This window comes from Marmota marmota, unplaced genomic scaffold (assembly GCF_001458135.2).
Source record: "Marmota marmota marmota unplaced genomic scaffold, marMar, whole genome shotgun sequence".
NCBI classification, from domain to species: Eukaryota; Metazoa; Chordata; class Mammalia; order Rodentia; family Sciuridae; genus Marmota; species Marmota marmota.
In genome coordinates, this window is record NW_025999842.1 from 59,887,823 (window position 1) to 59,906,249 (window position 18,427).

At 34.3% G+C, this 18,427-nt stretch overlaps 1 protein-coding gene across 1 annotated transcript in view; it reads left to right on the forward strand.

The window, feature by feature from the left end:
- Utrn (utrophin) overlaps positions 1–18,427 on the forward strand; it is a 515,860-nt gene that overhangs the window by 448,362 nt on the left and 49,071 nt on the right. Inside the window, exons 62-65 of the mRNA XM_048800520.1 lie at positions 4,447–4,532; positions 8,481–8,638; positions 10,758–10,924; positions 13,587–13,698. Of these exons, the coding sequence (XP_048656477.1) occupies positions 4,447–4,532; positions 8,481–8,638; positions 10,758–10,924; positions 13,587–13,698 (523 nt within the window). The remainder of the gene's footprint in view (positions 1–4,446; positions 4,533–8,480; positions 8,639–10,757; positions 10,925–13,586; positions 13,699–18,427) is intronic.

The following is an 18,427-nucleotide window of genomic DNA, read 5'->3' on the forward strand; positions in this document are numbered from 1 at the left end:
AGTCACCTGCTGAGATACTGGGAGATTGGACTTAAGCATATGAATGTAGAGGAACACAGTTCAGTTCAACCCACACGTGTGCTATTTTCACTGGACAGCCCAAGGGAATAGTGCCACTTATCTGGGTAGGAACCAGAATGTGAAATGTTGTGATTCATATTCTAGGGAGTTAAATGTTAGCTTAATTCCACCTCCCACCATCAAATGTGGACACATGGAAATACTATACTAAAGTGCTACTTTTTATTTAGGATAGTGTCTTGCAATTTCTCATTTTTCATTTTCAACAGAAAAAAATGTTTGCAGGACTTATTTCCCTTCCATGCCAAAGAAAGATGGAGTCAGATGGTGTCCATTTAGTCTAGCTTTCTCTCTTGGAGAGGAGTATCATGGATTAATCTGAGGAAAAGAGCAGTTACTTTTTTGATGTTAATCTCATATGTGTGGAATTAATTGCCCAAGTTTCTCAATTAACTTTGATTTACTCATTTACATACATAATAGTTATTAACTTTTTTCAAGTTATAGTTCTTTTAAAGAAATATGATGGAATCTATGATCCATTAGAAGTCCATGAACCATAGAAATGATACTTTCATTCAGCGACTTTGATATTTGTTCATTGTAGTAGTCAGCTTCCCATCGTTGTAACAGATAATTAAAATAACCGATTTATACATTAAAAAAACGTTCATTGGGACTTACAGTTTTACAAGGCTTCAATATATAATCAGTTGGCCCCATTGCTTTGGGCAAGGTATCAGATCATGCTGGTAATATATGGCAGAGCAAAATCACTCACCTCATGGCAAGGAAGACAGAGAGAGAGAAAGAGGAAGAGACCAGGTCCTACAATCCCTTGTAAAGCCATGTACCCAATGACCACGAGATCTCCCAGTAGGCCCAGCTGAAAATTTCCACCACTTCATAATAGCACCCCACTGGGGCCCAAGTCTCTAATACATGGGCCTTTGGGGGACATTCCAGATATAAACTATTGACCATATATTTTTAACTGGCTTATTTTGTGATGTATCATGAAAGCAAAAAAGACATTTTCAGCTTCAACTACCTCTTGAAATAATAAGTGGTATAAATATAGTATAGATCATAGATTTCTCTTAAGAAGAAGGACTTTGAGGATCTTAGAGTCTGCCATCTTTATTTTACTGATTGAAAAACTGATAGGAGACCATTTATCCACAGCCACTTATTACAGATTTAATGATAACTATGGATCTAATATTCAGATAGTTTTGGTAATCAATTGATTATTCTTACCATCTTATAGTATCTAGGAAAAAAAGTACTTTATAAATAATTTCAAGTAAACTGTCTCTTTCAAGTTTTAAAGTGTACCGAACTCCTCCTAATATTCTGAATTTTATGAGAAAACAAAATCCATGTTCATCTGTTGTAGATGACAAGAAAAAAAAATTCAGAGTTGGTTTTGGTTGCTATGTGATTTGGCAGCCACTTAACTTTGGCATCTCAGTTTCTCACATGAAAAATTGAGATAAAAATATCTGCTCAGCTTATCCCATAAAAGGTGACCGTGAAGGGTAAATGTACTAATATATGTAAAAAGGACTTTATCAGCCATAAAGATAAAATTGATTCCATTTATGAATTCAGTCTTACTCAGTCTTCATCTTCCCAGGTTAAAAAGTCTTAATTTAGCAATCTTCCTTCCAGATTTAATGGAAATCAAAAGCGTTTAAATCATGATTTAAAGCAATAGTCTGGAACACTTCGTTCAAATATTTTTTTCTTTACCGAGAGTATTAGCCCCATTTGTTGTAGTGTCAAATCATTCCCTCCATCGCTTGCTTTTCCAGTATGGATATAATTTTAAAGATACTTAACTTTCCAGTTAAAATAAATCAGAAGTTACTTATAAAAAGCCATCAAGAGGAACCAAATACTTAAATATTGGGCTGTATGACTCATTCATACATTTTATTGGCTCCCTGTTGTCTCTTAATTTGGATATCTTATTTGACCTCAAAACCATCTATCCTGTGGTCCCATATAACCAGTATAACCTAATCAAACAGTTAATCCCAATGCAAGTTCCTTCCCCACCCTAACCATCTTGCATCTGGTGATCCCACCCCAGCCTCTTCCCCTTGCTCAGACTTTTCCTAATGTACTCTACTTTTTTCTAATTGAGATAGTACAGCTGTGTCCTATTGTCTCTGCCTGATTTTAGACTTACTTTCTGTATCCGAGGTCATGAGACTGATGACTAGTCAACCGAAGTGATGTTGTATTTGATTCTTCACTTCCATTTGCAAAGGCTGGCCTCCTATTTTCTCTACTTATTTCTTGTCTTACCTTCCTCAATAGTGTGTGAGCCCATCATGGATAGGAATCAGGACTTCAATGTTTTTATCTTGGTCCCTGCAGTACATAGAACATGCTGGGATCCGAGTAAGCCTTCTTAACCATTGATGGTGGAAGAATGAATGAATGATTGGCATTTTCAGTTGTCTTCCTGATGATGTTCCTTTCTCATCATGTCATGGAGGCCACATTAAAATGCATATCATTTTGATTATTTTTCCCTTAAGGGATTGCTTTGTCTTCAGCCACATTCATGTACTAGTCTGAGATCATTCTATAGTCTTTTGTTACTTTCTGCGAGTCTATTGTCTGTGGTCAGAGAATAAAAACTTTCTGGTTTTACAAAGGAAGAAAGCAGGCATTGTGTATTTCATGTGATAATTAGGAAACTCTTAAAAATGTTAAGTAGAAACACAATTTATAGCATGGCTCGGTTTAGAGATTAATTTGAAAGTGATATTTTTTAATTGTGAGAAGTTGGAATGAGTATTTTAATTTAGAAATTCTGCTACAGGGCTATATTTTTTTAAACATTTAAGTACTTATTATTTCAAAGGTCAATTCTGAATGTTATATATATAAATAATTAGGATTCAATAAACTCATTGGATATGACAATGGAATTATAAACCCCTAGGCTTTTGAGAGACTACTTTAAAAATTCATTTCTCCAATCTCTAATCATGCTTTCTTTTATAATTTATTTTATGATTTGTGTCATGGTTTACATATAGAAACTTACTTGAATATGTACAATTTGAGAATGAAAAAAAAATCAACTGAAATTACCAGTAAAATACCAACAAAGGCAGGCATGGTGGCACATGCTTATAGTTATAGCTGCTCAAGAGACTGAGGCTGGAGGATCATGAATTTAAGGCCAGCCTGAGAAACTTAGTAAGACTCTGTTTCAAAAATTAAAAAAATAAAAATAAAAAGGGGTAGAGTTGTAGCTCAGTAGTTGAGCATTGTCTAGCATGCACAAGGCCCTGAGGTTCCATTCCCCGTACCACATAAATAAAAAACAAAACAAGCAAAAAAAGAAAAATCAAGATTTAAATTTAATTTGGAAATATGATTACTTAAAATTACAAATATTTATGTTTTTAATATATCAAAAGTTAGTAAATCTTAAGTATTCATATGATTCTGCAAACATTTATTTTAAGGTTTGAAGTATCTTACACTTGTACATTGAAAACATATCCTAAGAAAATCAAAAATAAAAACCTGAAAATTGATCCCAAATCTGAAATAACAAATATAGAAAAAAAAAAAAAAACTTCTTTTTGGGCTGTGTATTTTTCCATTGGAATGATTGTTACTTATTAACTTTGGTGATTCTTTTCCCATCCCAACATCTAATACTTTGACCAACATTTGGTGAATGTCTTAGCCATTCTTTGATAAGTTTGGAAATAAAGACAACTCTCTGGTTTTAAAGATAATGTTTTTCTTCTAATCAACTTATAAGTGAAAGTGAAATGGTTTCTTATCTGCATACTGTGAAATAATTTCTTAGCTTTGATTAGTTAATGCAATCTATTAATTATAATTGGATTGTTTCACAAACACAGATTCCACACCTATCTGTTTAAGATTATTGACTATTAAAATTGCAATAGTTATTTATAAAGATGGCACTGAAAGAACCAAAGTAAATGAAGATAGCAAGTTCAAAGTTCTCAGTGTGTTGTTAATTTTCTAGTCAGTTTTCTTAAATTTGTTTTTAGATATATCAGTGGCCCTTTCTTGCTATATTGTCACATGCATATTATCTGTAGCTTTAGTGTTCTATTTTGATTCTTGTATTTATCATTACCAGATGTTAATCCAAAGCATTTATAAAAATGAAATCTTTTTAGCTTTATAATTATTGTTTTCATTTTGCTTTAATCTGTTCTTAGTTCATATGTTGTGTGAAAAGTTAAATCAAACACAGTTAAGATATGTCATGAACTTAGGTTACCGGTTTAATATTAATTGTTCATAGTGAAAAGTTGACTCTTTAGTAGTTTACTCTCAAGAAAATAGATATTCAGGAATAATTAACATACCGTTTTAAATGCATCTAACATATTGAGGTTTTTATAATTTCAGGGGTCGGACTGGAAAAATTAGAGTGCAGAGTCTGAAGATTGGACTGATGTCTCTCTCCAAGGGTCTCTTAGAAGAAAAATACAGATGTATGTAAGACCTTTCATATGCCAACAGTGCTGTTAATAATAATGATTATAACAGTTTATGAGACTTAATTTACACTACTTGCTAGTAATAATAGCTCCATTTTTTAAACCCTTACCATTACATATGCCTGTTTGGACAACAGGTGACAGTGCAAAGAGATTTGGATTTGCATGCAGTGAAAGGCTGATGGTAGAACCCCAAGGTGGAAGAGTCTTGATGGAATGAGGGCCAGTCACAAATTTTTATCTAATTTAATCCTTAATTTCCCTATGAATGTAGACATTGTGATTTCCATTTTCAAGGTAAGACAATTAATGGTGACATGTTGAGATCTAGTCAGAGGCTGCAGAGCTAGTACATTGTGGGGCAAGAATTAGATATGAGATTATTTTTACTTCAAAGCCCAAGCCTTTTCTATTTGTATGTAATTCCCAGGGTTTGGGGGAGAAAAAGAATATTAAGATAATCTAAAACATCTAAGAACACAAAATATGATCCTAAATAATTATATTTTATAGTTGTGGCAAAATAAAAGGTGGTAAATGTTTTAGATTTCATTATGTTTGTTTATAGTCACCAAATAAATCAGCAGTGTCTCTTTAGCTGTCAGTTAGTGAAAGACATCGTGGCATTGCAAAGGGCATATGCTCAGGAATAGGGACACCTCCCTTTAGATCTCTACTGATTGGTGGCTGAATGTCGTTGAGCAGGTTACTTGATTCCTTGAGTACTGCCAACTAAGAGGTGACATTACTCCCATTTTACAGTCCAGGAAGCTGAAAGAGGATTTTCTTCAACTGAAAAATGAAGCTAATAATTCCTTCTTGAAAAGAAATTAGAGATAATATGCTAAAAAATTCCTCAAAATAGCATTTGTTGAATCAATTGTAGCAATTGCTGCAAAATGTCTTAATTTAATTTTGTCAATAAAAAGTGAGTAACTTGATCCTGCCACGTGTATTCTCAGATGATTATATATAGATGAATGTATGCATTTGGAGGGGAAAGTGAGAGCTATTTCATGAATGGAGATATACCAAAATATAAAAGAAGAGGTTAGGGGGTGTAGCTCAGTGGTAGAGCATGTGTTTAGCATGCACAAGGCCCTGGATTCAAACTCCAGTGCCAAATAAACAAACAAACAAACAAAATCCACAACAAAAACCCAAGAGGATGTTTGATCACAGGTCCTGACAACTTAGCTTACAAGAATGTCAATGGAAAGAGATGTGGATTTGTATGAAAAGAAAAGCTGATGTTAGGATCAGGTTGAGGGGGCATGATGGAGAGAAAGCCTAGAAAGCTATGCAGAAATGTGCTTTACATAAAGCTTTGGTTTTGTGGCACTTTATCCAGAACTGAGTCATTACCATCATAATCATAAAAAATATAATTTTATTTTAAATATTTATTTTTGAGATGTAGGTGGACACACAATATCTCTATTTCATTTTCTTTTTAATGTGGTGCTGAGGATTGAACCCAGTACCTCACCCATGCTAGGTGAGCACTCTACCACTGAGCCACATATACTTTTTTTAATATTTATTTCTTTTAGTTGTACACAATGCCTTTATTTTTATTTATTTATTTTTATGTGGTGCTGAGAATCGAACCCAGAGCCTTACACGCACCAGGTGAGTGCTCTACCGCTGAGCCACACCCCCAGTCCCCCCACATATAATTTTGAAAGCCAAAAATGTTATCATTTCTGTAATGATTGGGAGAGGAATATGTTAATGAAGGCATTGATGTTCCAAAATTAGAAAGATTTTTTTTAAAAATCATCTGTGACTTGGGGTTTTAATGTGCTCCTGAAAGAATTAGGGTTCTCTAAAAGTAAGAGTTACAATGCCGAACTTCAAAATGAATGCAAATTCAACCTCAAAGCTTACATTTTCTATAATTCAGCATTAAATGTTCAGATTTTGGCAAGGGATGCAGAAAGCCCTGCAATGAAAATTTCTGCTATTTTATATAATTCATGATGTATGCCATTTTAGGACTTAATTAAATAAGAAATCTCGTGGGTTGCCATCTTTAATCTAAATCTTTACTGGGATATTCAGACTCTGGGAATGTTCTGAGGTTTTGTTTTGCCTTTCTATGTTGAGATTTTTAGCAACTCTGATTCCAGTTTTGATTTCCCCAGTGAAATCTGAACATCTTCTTCTTATTATTTCCTTTAAAAGAATTAATATTCAAGGCAATTTGCTCTTTAAACTCAGTGACAGAGGTGCCACTCGGGGTCAATTATTATCTGTCTGAACATCGATTTTGCAGTGGCCAAAGTCTGTGTCTTCACCCCATGACACCTCCCTGTCTCTCAATACCTTCCTGAGTATATCCCTGGAGTAGGTTCTAGCTGTCCCCCTTCCTCCTTGCTTGTAACTGAGTTTCTTCTCAAGCTCATCAAAGGCACATGCATAGAGCATCCTTTTGAATGGCCATTTACATTTTTTCTGTGCTGATTTATTGGAATTTGGGGCTTTAAATTGTGACTTTCTTCTTTGGACCCATCCCTACATCCTGACCGTAATGTTAAAAATGTGAACTTTTACAAGAATTTAGAACAACATCATGGCGTTTAAGGACACTTTTCTCTTTACGTTTTGTGGAGTCTCTCCTTCACAGTAGCATTGCAGCATAGCTCTCTGCCTGAAAAGATAAGAGTTGGGCATGGTTGATCTTGCTAGAAAAGTGCACTCTAAAGATTATGACACATATGCACCACCTCTGGATTTACTTACTGATAAGCCTCTTCCCAGGAATGGGTTTACAAGAAGCATCATAAGAAGACTCCTCAGGAAATATTTTCTGTATCTGATAGTCTTATTTTTAAATAATGAAAAGAAACAAGTGGCACTCTAAGCAAATCTAAGTAAATAAATGGTAATAAAAATTAAATTTACCTTAATTGAATTTGCTTTTCCTATGTATGCTTGTAATTAAAGCCATATTTCTGTGTCAATACCACTGAGCTTGCGTCAGTTGTTGTTTGAAAAATTCACTGTTGTCAGTGTTAGATTTACCATCATTTCTCTTTAAGACTGATATGTTGATCTGATAGTTAGCAGATATTGTTTAAAAATGATTTTTTTGAAATCCAATAAATATTTACTCAGATTTCTTCTCTTTATAAAAAATTTCACAAGAAGAGCATTTAGAGTTTGTGTGCTTTTGAATTTTTAGACCTTGAAAATTCCTTCCAAAAAGTATTAATTTCTATAATAAAGCAGGCTGTTGTTATTTGATATTTCTCTGTATCCCCAAAGTAACTTATCTTAGTAAGTTACTTTATTATGTTGTTAACTTTATTCTGGGGAATATTGTAATAATTTTCATTTTTAAAACATTGCATTGAGTGAACAAAAGATAATCTAGTGCTAGAAAGAAGAGTTTTAATTTATTGATTTAAGAAAGTTAGAAAACAAATCAGTGCTTTTGTTTTGTAAATACAAAACCTGAAAGAGTACAAGAATACACAATGTTTTTAGTCTTTTAAATTTGAAAAAGAAATATTTATTTACATGAAATAAAATGAACATAATTTTTATAGCTAGTAAGAAAGAGACGGGCCTAAAAAGAGAAAGCACATCTATTTATACCTTTTCTCAAGAGAAACCATTAGTGAAACCATAAAATTAACCCATGTGTATTTATTGTAATATTTAAAAAGGAAATTTGTATTAATTGATCTATTTGTGTGCAGTTGTCTCCTGGATTCTAATGATCTTAATATTCTACATGTCTTTAATGAGGAACTAGTCTGCAGATACCCACGATATTAAGATCATCAGAATTCAGAGACAATTAATCTGATTTATGTCCTCCTGGATATTTTGTTTTTAATCTACACAGTTCTGTCCAGATTACCCAGGATATACTTTAAGCAAAAAAAAAAAAAAGGCAGATGGACATTAACCCTGTGTCTTTCCCCCTTATAGATCTCTTCAAGGAGGTGGCAGGGCCAACAGAGACCTGCGACCAGCGGCAGCTGGGCCTGTTACTTCACGATGCCATCCAGATCCCTCGGCAGCTGGGGGAGGTCGCTGCTTTTGGAGGCAGTAACATTGAGCCCAGTGTCCGAAGCTGCTTCCAGCAGGTAAAGCTGAGGCCCCCTGGTATGCATGAGGTGTCAGGGGAGGACTTCAAGGACACTCCAAGAAGTAGAATGGGGTTTGGACTGGAGCTGAGAGATAGAAGATTTGGGGTATTGTCCCAATGAATTAATATTTTATTTCTAAAGGCACGTTTAACTCAAAGAATAGGGATGTTTGCAAAGACACCCCCTCCTTTTTTTTCTTTATGAAGTATTAATCAGATTGCTGCATTTGGCCCTGCCTTTGCCCTGGCCTCACCTCCTGTCACTCATCCCCTGTGCTTTCCAGCCAGGATGATTTAGTTCCTTGATTCCTGCCTTTAGGCAGTGTTTGGAGTGCTCTTCCTTTCCCTCCACCTGCAAGCCCTGTTGTCCTCACTTGTGCTATTACATTTTTAGGTGTGACCTTAACTCTCGAATCCTCTGAAAATCCTCCTCTGACCTCTTCCGATGAGACTAGCTTTTTCTACTTTTCACCTTAACCTCCTCTACCTCTTTCTTCTCATGCTCCTCACAGTTAAAATTTCATGCTGAACTATGGAATCAGTTGTTTCATGTTTGCTTCTTCCGTATGCACCTAAGCTTCAAGAGGATAAGAACAGCGCCTGTCTGTTTATTGTTATGTCCTAAGTCTCAGGCTGTTTTAATAAAATGCCACAAGCTGGGGTGGGGTGGCTTATAAACAACAGAAATTTATTTCTTAGTTCTGGAGGCTGGGAAGTCCAAGACCATGGTGCCAGCCTGGTATCTGGTGAGGGCAGCTTCTGGTTTATATACAGCTCTTCCTTCTTGTGTCCTTATCTGTGTAAGTTGCAAGGGAGCTCCATTGGGCCTTTTTTATAAGATTATTAATTCCATCATGAGGGCTCCACCCTCATGACCTAATCACCTTCCAAGTGTCAATATATGAGTTTTAGAAGGACGTAACATTCAGATTGAAGTGCATTCATTCCTACAATACCTCACACATCAGAATTACTTTAATAACTATTAGCTAAATACATGAATAAAAATACCTTGAAGCTCTTTGTAAACAAGATTTTTTAAAAAATTAAGTTAATGATATTATAAATATCTTTCCTTTGAGAATATATCATAAAAGGAGAACAATGTGCAAAGTTTTATACAGATCTAAGTTACTAATTTTCACCCAGGAAAACACTTTAGTTTCTTTTTAATGCTTACTGTGTATAAAGATAAAGACATTTTAGAAATGTTACTGATGTTATACATATGCATGAAGTACAAGCCTACAAATATTTTGCCAAAACGTAGCCAATGATTTATCACTTCTGAGAAAAAAGAAATGCTCACACTGTGTCTTTGAGGAGAATCAATGTCATGGGTTATTACATTTTATAATGGCCCTTTTTCTTATTTTAGACATAAAAAATTCCAAATGATTTTTCTAGATATTATTTATAGTCATGTATGTTGATTCATAGGCTGACCTCAACAATAGCAGAATGATGTTGATGAAATTTAACTTTGCACATTACAAAAATTCCTCAGGATTTGAAGAGGGGCTGAGAAGTTTTATCTTTTTTATCATGTCAAAGTTGGAAATCCTGCAAAGATGTTCTTAGCAATATGTGATGATGTGGCAAGACTGAAGCAGGATCAGGAATAATGGCTCTCAGTTACCATTTCTAGTGGCCTTCAAGTTTGTGAGGTTATCGTAGGTCTTTACTACACACACTTTTGCCGTCTTAGATATTTGTGTGAAAAAATTGCCTAGACCTGTGAAACCTTGATTTTTGCTTTTGTTTTTAAAAATCCAAGTACTAAGGAATGGGATTTTTTTCTTCCTATATGACAATTTCTGTTTTTTCTATTTGTAAATTCTAGAATTTTCTTGCCTTAAAGAACCTTAAATCTTTTTTAATTTTACTGACCTAGAAAGAGTTACATAACTTTTCTCTTAATTGTGCACAGATTTTCAGAGGATTATAAAGCAGTAACACTTACAACAGCTTAAATGAAGAAATGTTCTTCACTTTTTTTCCCCTTTTCTTTGCAGTGCTGAGAATTAAACCCAGGGCCTTGCACATGCTAAACAAGTGCTCTACCACTGAGCCACACTCCCAGTTCCTCACTTTTAATGCATTTGCTTCTTTATCAGAATAACAACAAACCAGAGATAAGTGTGAAAGAGTTTATAGATTGGATGCGGTTGGAACCACAGTCCATGGTCTGGCTGCCGGTTTTACATCGAGTAGCAGCAGCTGAGACTGCAAAACATCAGGCCAAATGCAACATCTGTAAAGAGTGTCCAATTGTAGGATTCAGGTAAGAAGTACTGCCGGTGCTGGCATTAGACTGCTTTCTGTTCTGTGTATGTAATCTCCCTGACATGTTCATCATCCTTCTACATCATTCCTGTTTGGGGCTTTGTCTCCCTAAGTACATGGGGAATGCTCAGTGTGTTCCACCCATCTAAAAATACCATCCTTCTAGTAACCACTACATGAACTTACTTTATAATTATCATGGTTATTTTTACTACTTTGATCCAGAGTCTCTATTTACTTAGGTCACAGAAATGTTCATGTAGGATATAATGGCATGACTGGTTATAAACACAGAGTCCTGATGGAATGTGGTGGATGTTCCAAGGTCTTTGGGATGAAATTTAGTAACCAGGAAGCAACACTCAAATACTACTTGAGAAATAATCAGATTACTGATTATTTGAGGAAAATACGTTAGGATCTTGAAAACGGTGAGATGATAGGTGATAAATGTTGCTGCCTCCTTTACTCTTGTGTATTTTCACAACTTCCCACGTTGAGAATATGGTACCTCTGCAAATTTTAGTTTCAGAAGAAAAGAGAAATAGAATTGATAGCATTTTTTAGGAACAACCCCAAGCCAACATTTCTTCAAACTAACGGTGACTTAGTTATTACACAGATTGCACAGGGAGAAAATAAATGTTAAGAACAATTCCAATAGTAAAATGGGGCCAATATAGAATAGGTCTGTTTTGCTCTTAGTAGTAAAAGGATATCTCTCTTTTCTCTAAAATTAAAGGAAGAATGAACAGCCAGCTATAGAAATAAAGATAGAGGAATATGTGCTTTAGAGAATAAACTTAACTTGTCCAGGTTGCCTCTGTATCAAGCTCCTGTGCTCTTTCTCTCTCTGTGTTTGTGTGTGTGTGTGTGTGTGTGTGTGTATATATACATACACACATATATTTTCCCCTCCCCCTATGTGTATGTATATATATATATACACATATTCACATTCTGAACTTTTGCAAATGCTGCTAGAATTTTTCACTAATTACTTCCAAAATTGAATTTTAACATCTTAGAGCTCTAGGGTGTTTGCTAAGCTGAGAATTTCCATTAGAATTGTATATAGTTACTTTCCATTAGAATCGTATACTACTACTTAATGGTGGAATATTATATTATTTAATTATAATAGCATATACAGATTGGAGATTTAATTCCTTTCATGTACACAAGTGCAGAGATAGGCAATCCAGGACTGATATCATTGCTCCATGATCATCTGAATTCCTAGTTCTGTCTTTGTGCTCTGTCATCCCTAGTGTGTGGCTTCCATTTCCATGGTTATCTCATTGGAACAAAAAGGCTTTTCCGGATGTCAGGCCATTTTCAACAAGGAGAAAGAAGGAGCTTTCCTCTTCCCAGTGAAGTCAGTTCCTTGGAATTACATCTAGAAACCTCACCCACCAACTTCAATACGTGTTGTGCTGGTTACATCTACCAGCAAGAAAGACTGAATTGGTATTTTAGAAGGGTGCATTGTTAAAATATGCTAATAATACAAGGGTTACCTTTGATGAGAGAATGGCTATCAGCAATAAACATAGTGCCACTTCAAAGAGACAACATCAATCATGTTTGTCCATCCATGCTTATAGGTCAAGAAATAGTAGTGCTACTATTTCAAATCCAGTAGATTCTTGACAAAGTAAGCTGACTGTAGTGTAGACAGATTGATTTTCTTCAAATCAGCTTATGAGTGATTTTGTAGGTCATTATAGAAACTACTCAGCACTTAATAGTTTATAACATTAACCTCACATAACCTTTGCATTTTGCTTCCATTTTCACTCTATTAATCCGATCATCTAAATTTTTTTCTATAGATACAGATATAATTTATTCTCTTAGTTCCAACAAGCCATGCTCTCAAGGTGGAAGATTTGGGAGATGTTTTCCACTCAAACCCATAGAAATTTAATGTCTAGAGTTTCACTACTCAAAATAAGATTCTGCAAATGGAAGTCAGCATGGAGTGTTGTTATTATATGAGAGTTTTAAAAACAAGAATATGTGGTGATTAAGGTTTTATTTAATTGCCTATTTGCTACAGGGTATTTTTTGCTTTTTAATTTTTTTCCTAATGAATCTTTAAAACCAAATTTAGAAATGCTCATTGTGAGAAATAATACCTTTGTGAAACATTTTAAGATTCTTTTTGTTACCCCCATAGTACTGGGGATCGAATCCAGGGCTCCACATGCCTGGAAAGCACTGTATCATTTAGCCACATTTCCATCCAAAGATTCATTTCTTATTGATGGTATAAAATTTTAAAATTTGATGTGTCAATTAAAATGATCATAGCTCGCTTTTCTTCATCATTTTTTTTAATTCATATTCAAACATCACAGGAAATCTGACATGGATATTTATTTTCTCATTGTGTCTAAACATACCGAAACATGTTTTAGATAGAGACTTAAATAAATTTTTAGAGTCTTAAACTCCCAAAATTTATTTTTCTGCCCACTAGAAAGGTGGTTTTCTCTTTGTCCTAATTTGAAGCTGAGTTACTAAACAAATTCTGTGTATGTGGCGAGTCTAACTTTATTTCCTTGGTGATCTGGATTAATGAAATTCCTTACCACAGGTGATTGATGTAGACTAATAGGAATGCAATGCAATGAATTTTCCGTTTTTCTCTCCAGGTATAGAAGCCTAAAGCATTTTAACTATGATGTCTGCCAGAGCTGCTTTTTTTCTGGTCGAACAGCAAAAGGTCACAAATTGCATTACCCAATGGTGGAATATTGTATACCGGTGAGTACTGAGCCAAGATTTTTACTTTTTTAATGCATTGCTTTTAAATCACCAATGTCCATGATTTTATTTGGTTTACTTAGACTTAACCTTTTTGTGGGGAAAAGTCTCTTCTAGGATTACTTAACCCTATTTTTTGCTTTGTTTTAAGTAAACCTCTCTAGTATCTTGGATTAATTAATGAAAAAATTTTTACCTTTCTCAGAAAATTTAACTTGGTAACTTTTTTGGAGGAGGGGGTTCTGATTTTAAATTTTACTTTATTGGAAACAAACTCTTTTAAGATCTCACACTGACTGGTCTTCATTGAAAATGATATATGATGAAAATCATGATTCTTTTAGACATATTGAAAATACATTTTATTATATTTCCTTTAGCAAAAATGTGGAAAAATGGATAAATTAAAAATATCCTTTATAGATTAGCTCCTGAGTAAATTACTCTTTAATATTTTTCTAGGCTCTGAATTTGTTAAATTTTTATTTTTATATTTATGAATTTTTTATCCTTATTAAAAATACTTGACATTGTGTATACTAGCTGGCCCCTTATGTTATATAGCATAATCTTTCCCATCAAAAAATATTTAATTGAATTAATTACTATGATTTACCTAACCAATCCCTTAAATTTAGACATTTAGTTTATTTCCAATTTCCTGGTATTATAAACAATACTTATAAATACCTTTGTGAAGATAGTGCTTTCCATTTATTATATAAATTTAATTTATATTGAATAAAACACTAGAAATAGATGATTTGATTCAGTGAACATAAGTATTTTTATGGTCAAAATACTTGATGACAAGTTATTTTCTAAAAGAGATCTGTCCGACCTTACATTATTATCAAACTTTGTTAATATGTTAATTTAATCTAGTTCTGCTAGAACTGTATACTGGTTATTATTCTTTTGATCCAAAGCTATCTTTTTCTGAAATTATCTCATTTTCTGGCAATAGCTATTCTTTGACTTCCTTCCAAAGTGTGCCAAAATTTATTCATAGAGTTGTACATTTTCTTTGGTTTAGGGAATTAAGTTACTGTTTGGATCATAAACCAACAGAAAGGCAACAATACATATAAAATATATGCATATAATTCTCCCATTTTTAGTGTCTTGTCTCAAGTAAATAGGGATACTCTATGTGTAGAGAGGAAATATCTAGAAAATATTGCTGAATTTTGCTGGGTGAAATACCCATGATGCCTAACTTTAACCAGAAAAAAAATATTCCTCCCAAGAAAATAAATGATTTATTATATTATTAGTTTATTTATTCAGTCAACAAATTAAAATTGATAATAGTGTCAGGCACTATTATGAAAGTTAAAGTTGGTCACTAGTTACTATTATAAGGACAGATTATAATAATATATGAATTTTACATGTGTGAGTGTGTGTGTGTGTGTGTGTGTGTGTGTGTGTTTGTACTCAGGTGACTGAGTGTGTTAACAGGTGAATAAAGAGTTCAGTAGGAATCAGAAAAGTCAGTAAAGCAAAATTTGGCTAAGGATGGATGGGTGTAAATTTACTGAGACTGAATGTATCTACTAGCTAGAGATTGTCAGAGTTAGACTTCTGTCCTTCAATAGAGACTGAGAGACAGAGGTCCTATCCTTCTTGATGATTACATTTCAAAGAAATGGCTTTCAGGTCCTTGAGAAAGATATTTGAGCTGTAAGAGATACATTCACATCTCAAAGGGACAGAGGAAGGGTTTAAAATAGTAAGCCCTTTTTCGTAAATGTTCTTGCAATGGTGAGGGCCCAATCATAGCTCTTGGCTAGATCAAACAGTAAATTCTTCTGGCACTTTAAGTCAGGTTGAAGGTGCAGGGGTCATCCTAAGGATGAAGGCTTGAGCTGTCAGAAATTATGTTTCTATTTCAAGTCTTTTAAAGGAGTGTCAGGTTGGAGGGCTTGGATGAAAAAATTTGCTGCATATCTAGTTTTTATAAGCCAAGGCTTCATTTGAGAAGACCACACTTTGGTCAAGGAAAAAGATCTTTGTCACTAGTCTCAACTCATTTTTCAGTATACTACCAAGAAAGGTAAGATTGCTGATTCTCCTGGTACTTTCTGTTTAGGAGGAAGGGATGTGTGACAGTGAGCAAGGAAACTAAGAAATAAGATGATGATAGATTTATATTAAGTGCCTTAGAAATGGATAAAAAGAATGAGTAGAGGTGGCACTTTATATAAAGAAATTGGGTAAGGTTGTCCAAGAAGTTGCCATTTGAGTTGAGACTGAAGGTTGAGAGAATCATCTACTTTGTAAAGAGTGAGTGGATGAGTGTTTCCAAAAGAAGAAACAGTACCCACAGTGCTCTGGAGATGGGCAAAAGGTTGGCATGGTAGGGATGCAGAAAGAAATGAAAATGGCATTTCAAGGTGGCGGCGACAGAGCATGAAGCCCAGCTCAGGGTTCTCCTGAGTATGGGACCTTTTGCCACTGCACAGGCTACGTGTCTATAAAGTCTACATTGGGAGAATTTCACAAAGAGTGAATTTTGCCTTTCACAAAAGGGAGAGTGCTAGGACATAGGATTAAAGAGAAAGGCAGGTAGGTATCAAATTATATAGCACACTTGGGATTTGGATTAGGAATAAACCTAATATTAGCATTTACATAATAAGAGCTGGAAATTAAGGAGGCTTTATAAAGAGTTAATATCCAATTTAAATATATGTGATTATAGTAAAGATACATATGTTACTATTTTTCTAATTCTTTTTATTTATTTATTTTTAGTTGTAGATGGACACAGTATCTTTATTTATTTTTATGTGGTGCTGAGGATTGATCGCAGTGCCTCACACATACAAGGCAACCGCTCCACCACTGAGCTACAGCCCCAGCCTTGTTTTTCTTATTCTTAAATACATTTTTTTCCTAATGATTTTGTAATATACTCAAACAATTTGAAATAAATACATCTTCAACAATCATTGGCCATTGGAGTATGGTTGAGAATCACAAATATACAAATGAATTCACTCATATCAAATTTTGAATAAAATCTGTAATTTACCCTTAACTCTTCTTGTTAAATAGTTCTTACCAAGTCACTGTTATCATGTTGTAGGCAGCTTAAACTATAACATACAGGATAATTTCCTTTTCTAAGACGTGCTTTGAAAGGTCCTTTGCTCCTTTCTGAGCTGGTTTGGTGATCCCTTCAGCCTTGCTTCAGATCATCTCTATGTCAGGTTATTTTGCATCTCATCATTTTACTTTTTTTTTTTTTTTGAGGTATAGGGGATGGAACCCAAGGTCCCACTTTTGATAGTCAAGTTCTATACCATTGAGCAAAATGTGGCTCCTGACCCTACAACTCTTTATAAAATAACTAGAAACAAGTTCTATACCATTGAGCAAAACGTGGCTCCTGACCCTACAACTCTTTATAAAATAACTAGAAATATACATAAGTGGAGTCTTTTAAAGGCATACTCTTGCATTTAATGATAACAAATGACTTAATATAACTGCTTCCCAAAGTTTATTTTTACACCCACATTCTTTGAACTTTTTGCTCTCCTCTTTTAAGTAAGCTATATTTATGGTTCATTTATCCTTTACCCAATGTTTTACCAACCTGAACTCATTTAATGTCTGCCTTAGGAAATGAACTCAAATGTGAATTTATTTGTTCGGGACAGTGATAATAAGCTGTGCTTGAGTGTTAAATGAATCTGACCTTTCCATGAGGATCTAGATGTGTGCATTTCTCATAGCTCATCTCCATTTTTGGTTAAGGTACTGCTCCACTCCCATCACCGACTTGATCTCCATCTTCTGCAAGGTCTTTTTTGAGCCCCCTCTCAGTGCTTCTATTGTTAAAAACCTTCTGCAGTTTGTAAACCTTATTTTAAACCCTTCCAACTTCCAAAATATTTCGCCAGCATTTCAGCTTATTATTTGTGACAATGTTTGTATTTAAATGTAGGAAGATTAATGGTGTATGAATTAGCTATCATGATTCATGAAGGTATTTTATAATATTGATAATAAAACATTTGTAAGAGGAAATGGAGTGGATTTTTTCTTTCCTTAGGAAATTACTTTTTTAACTCTTATTTTTCCCCACCATTCTGTAATCCAAATTTGTACATTAATAATTTTCATTAGGGTCAATAAAAGATTGTCTTCAGGACATAACGTGACATAGGTTTTATTTAATGTCTGTCACCATTCTCTCTTCTTTCATCCAAATCCTACATTTTTCACAAAAGCAAAACTCTTAACTTTGTAGATGAAATCTTCCCAACCTCCTCTGGCTTTGGACCTTTAGCAAGGACAATATCTCAAAATGGGAATGCAGAACAAAATCACTCATATCATGATCTTAGAAAGCAGAGAGAAAGAAGAAAAAAACAGTCCCATAATACCCTTTGAGGACACATCCTAGGGACCTCCTACCTGGTCCCACTTTCTAAAGGTGTCACCACCTCCCAATAATGCCTCCCTGAGCACCAAGCCTTTAACATATGGACGTTTCATGAACATTCAGCATCCAGACTATCTTAGTCAATTATATGTTACTATAACAGAATACCATAGATAGGGTAATTTATAATGAAAAAAATCCTTAAATTTGGTTAATGGTTCTAGGGGCTGGGAAGTTCAAGGTTGAAGGGCAAGGACCTTCATGTTGCAGCATTCCTTTGTGAAAAGTAGAAGGGCTAGTTTGGGAAGGCAATCTAACTTATCTTTTCAT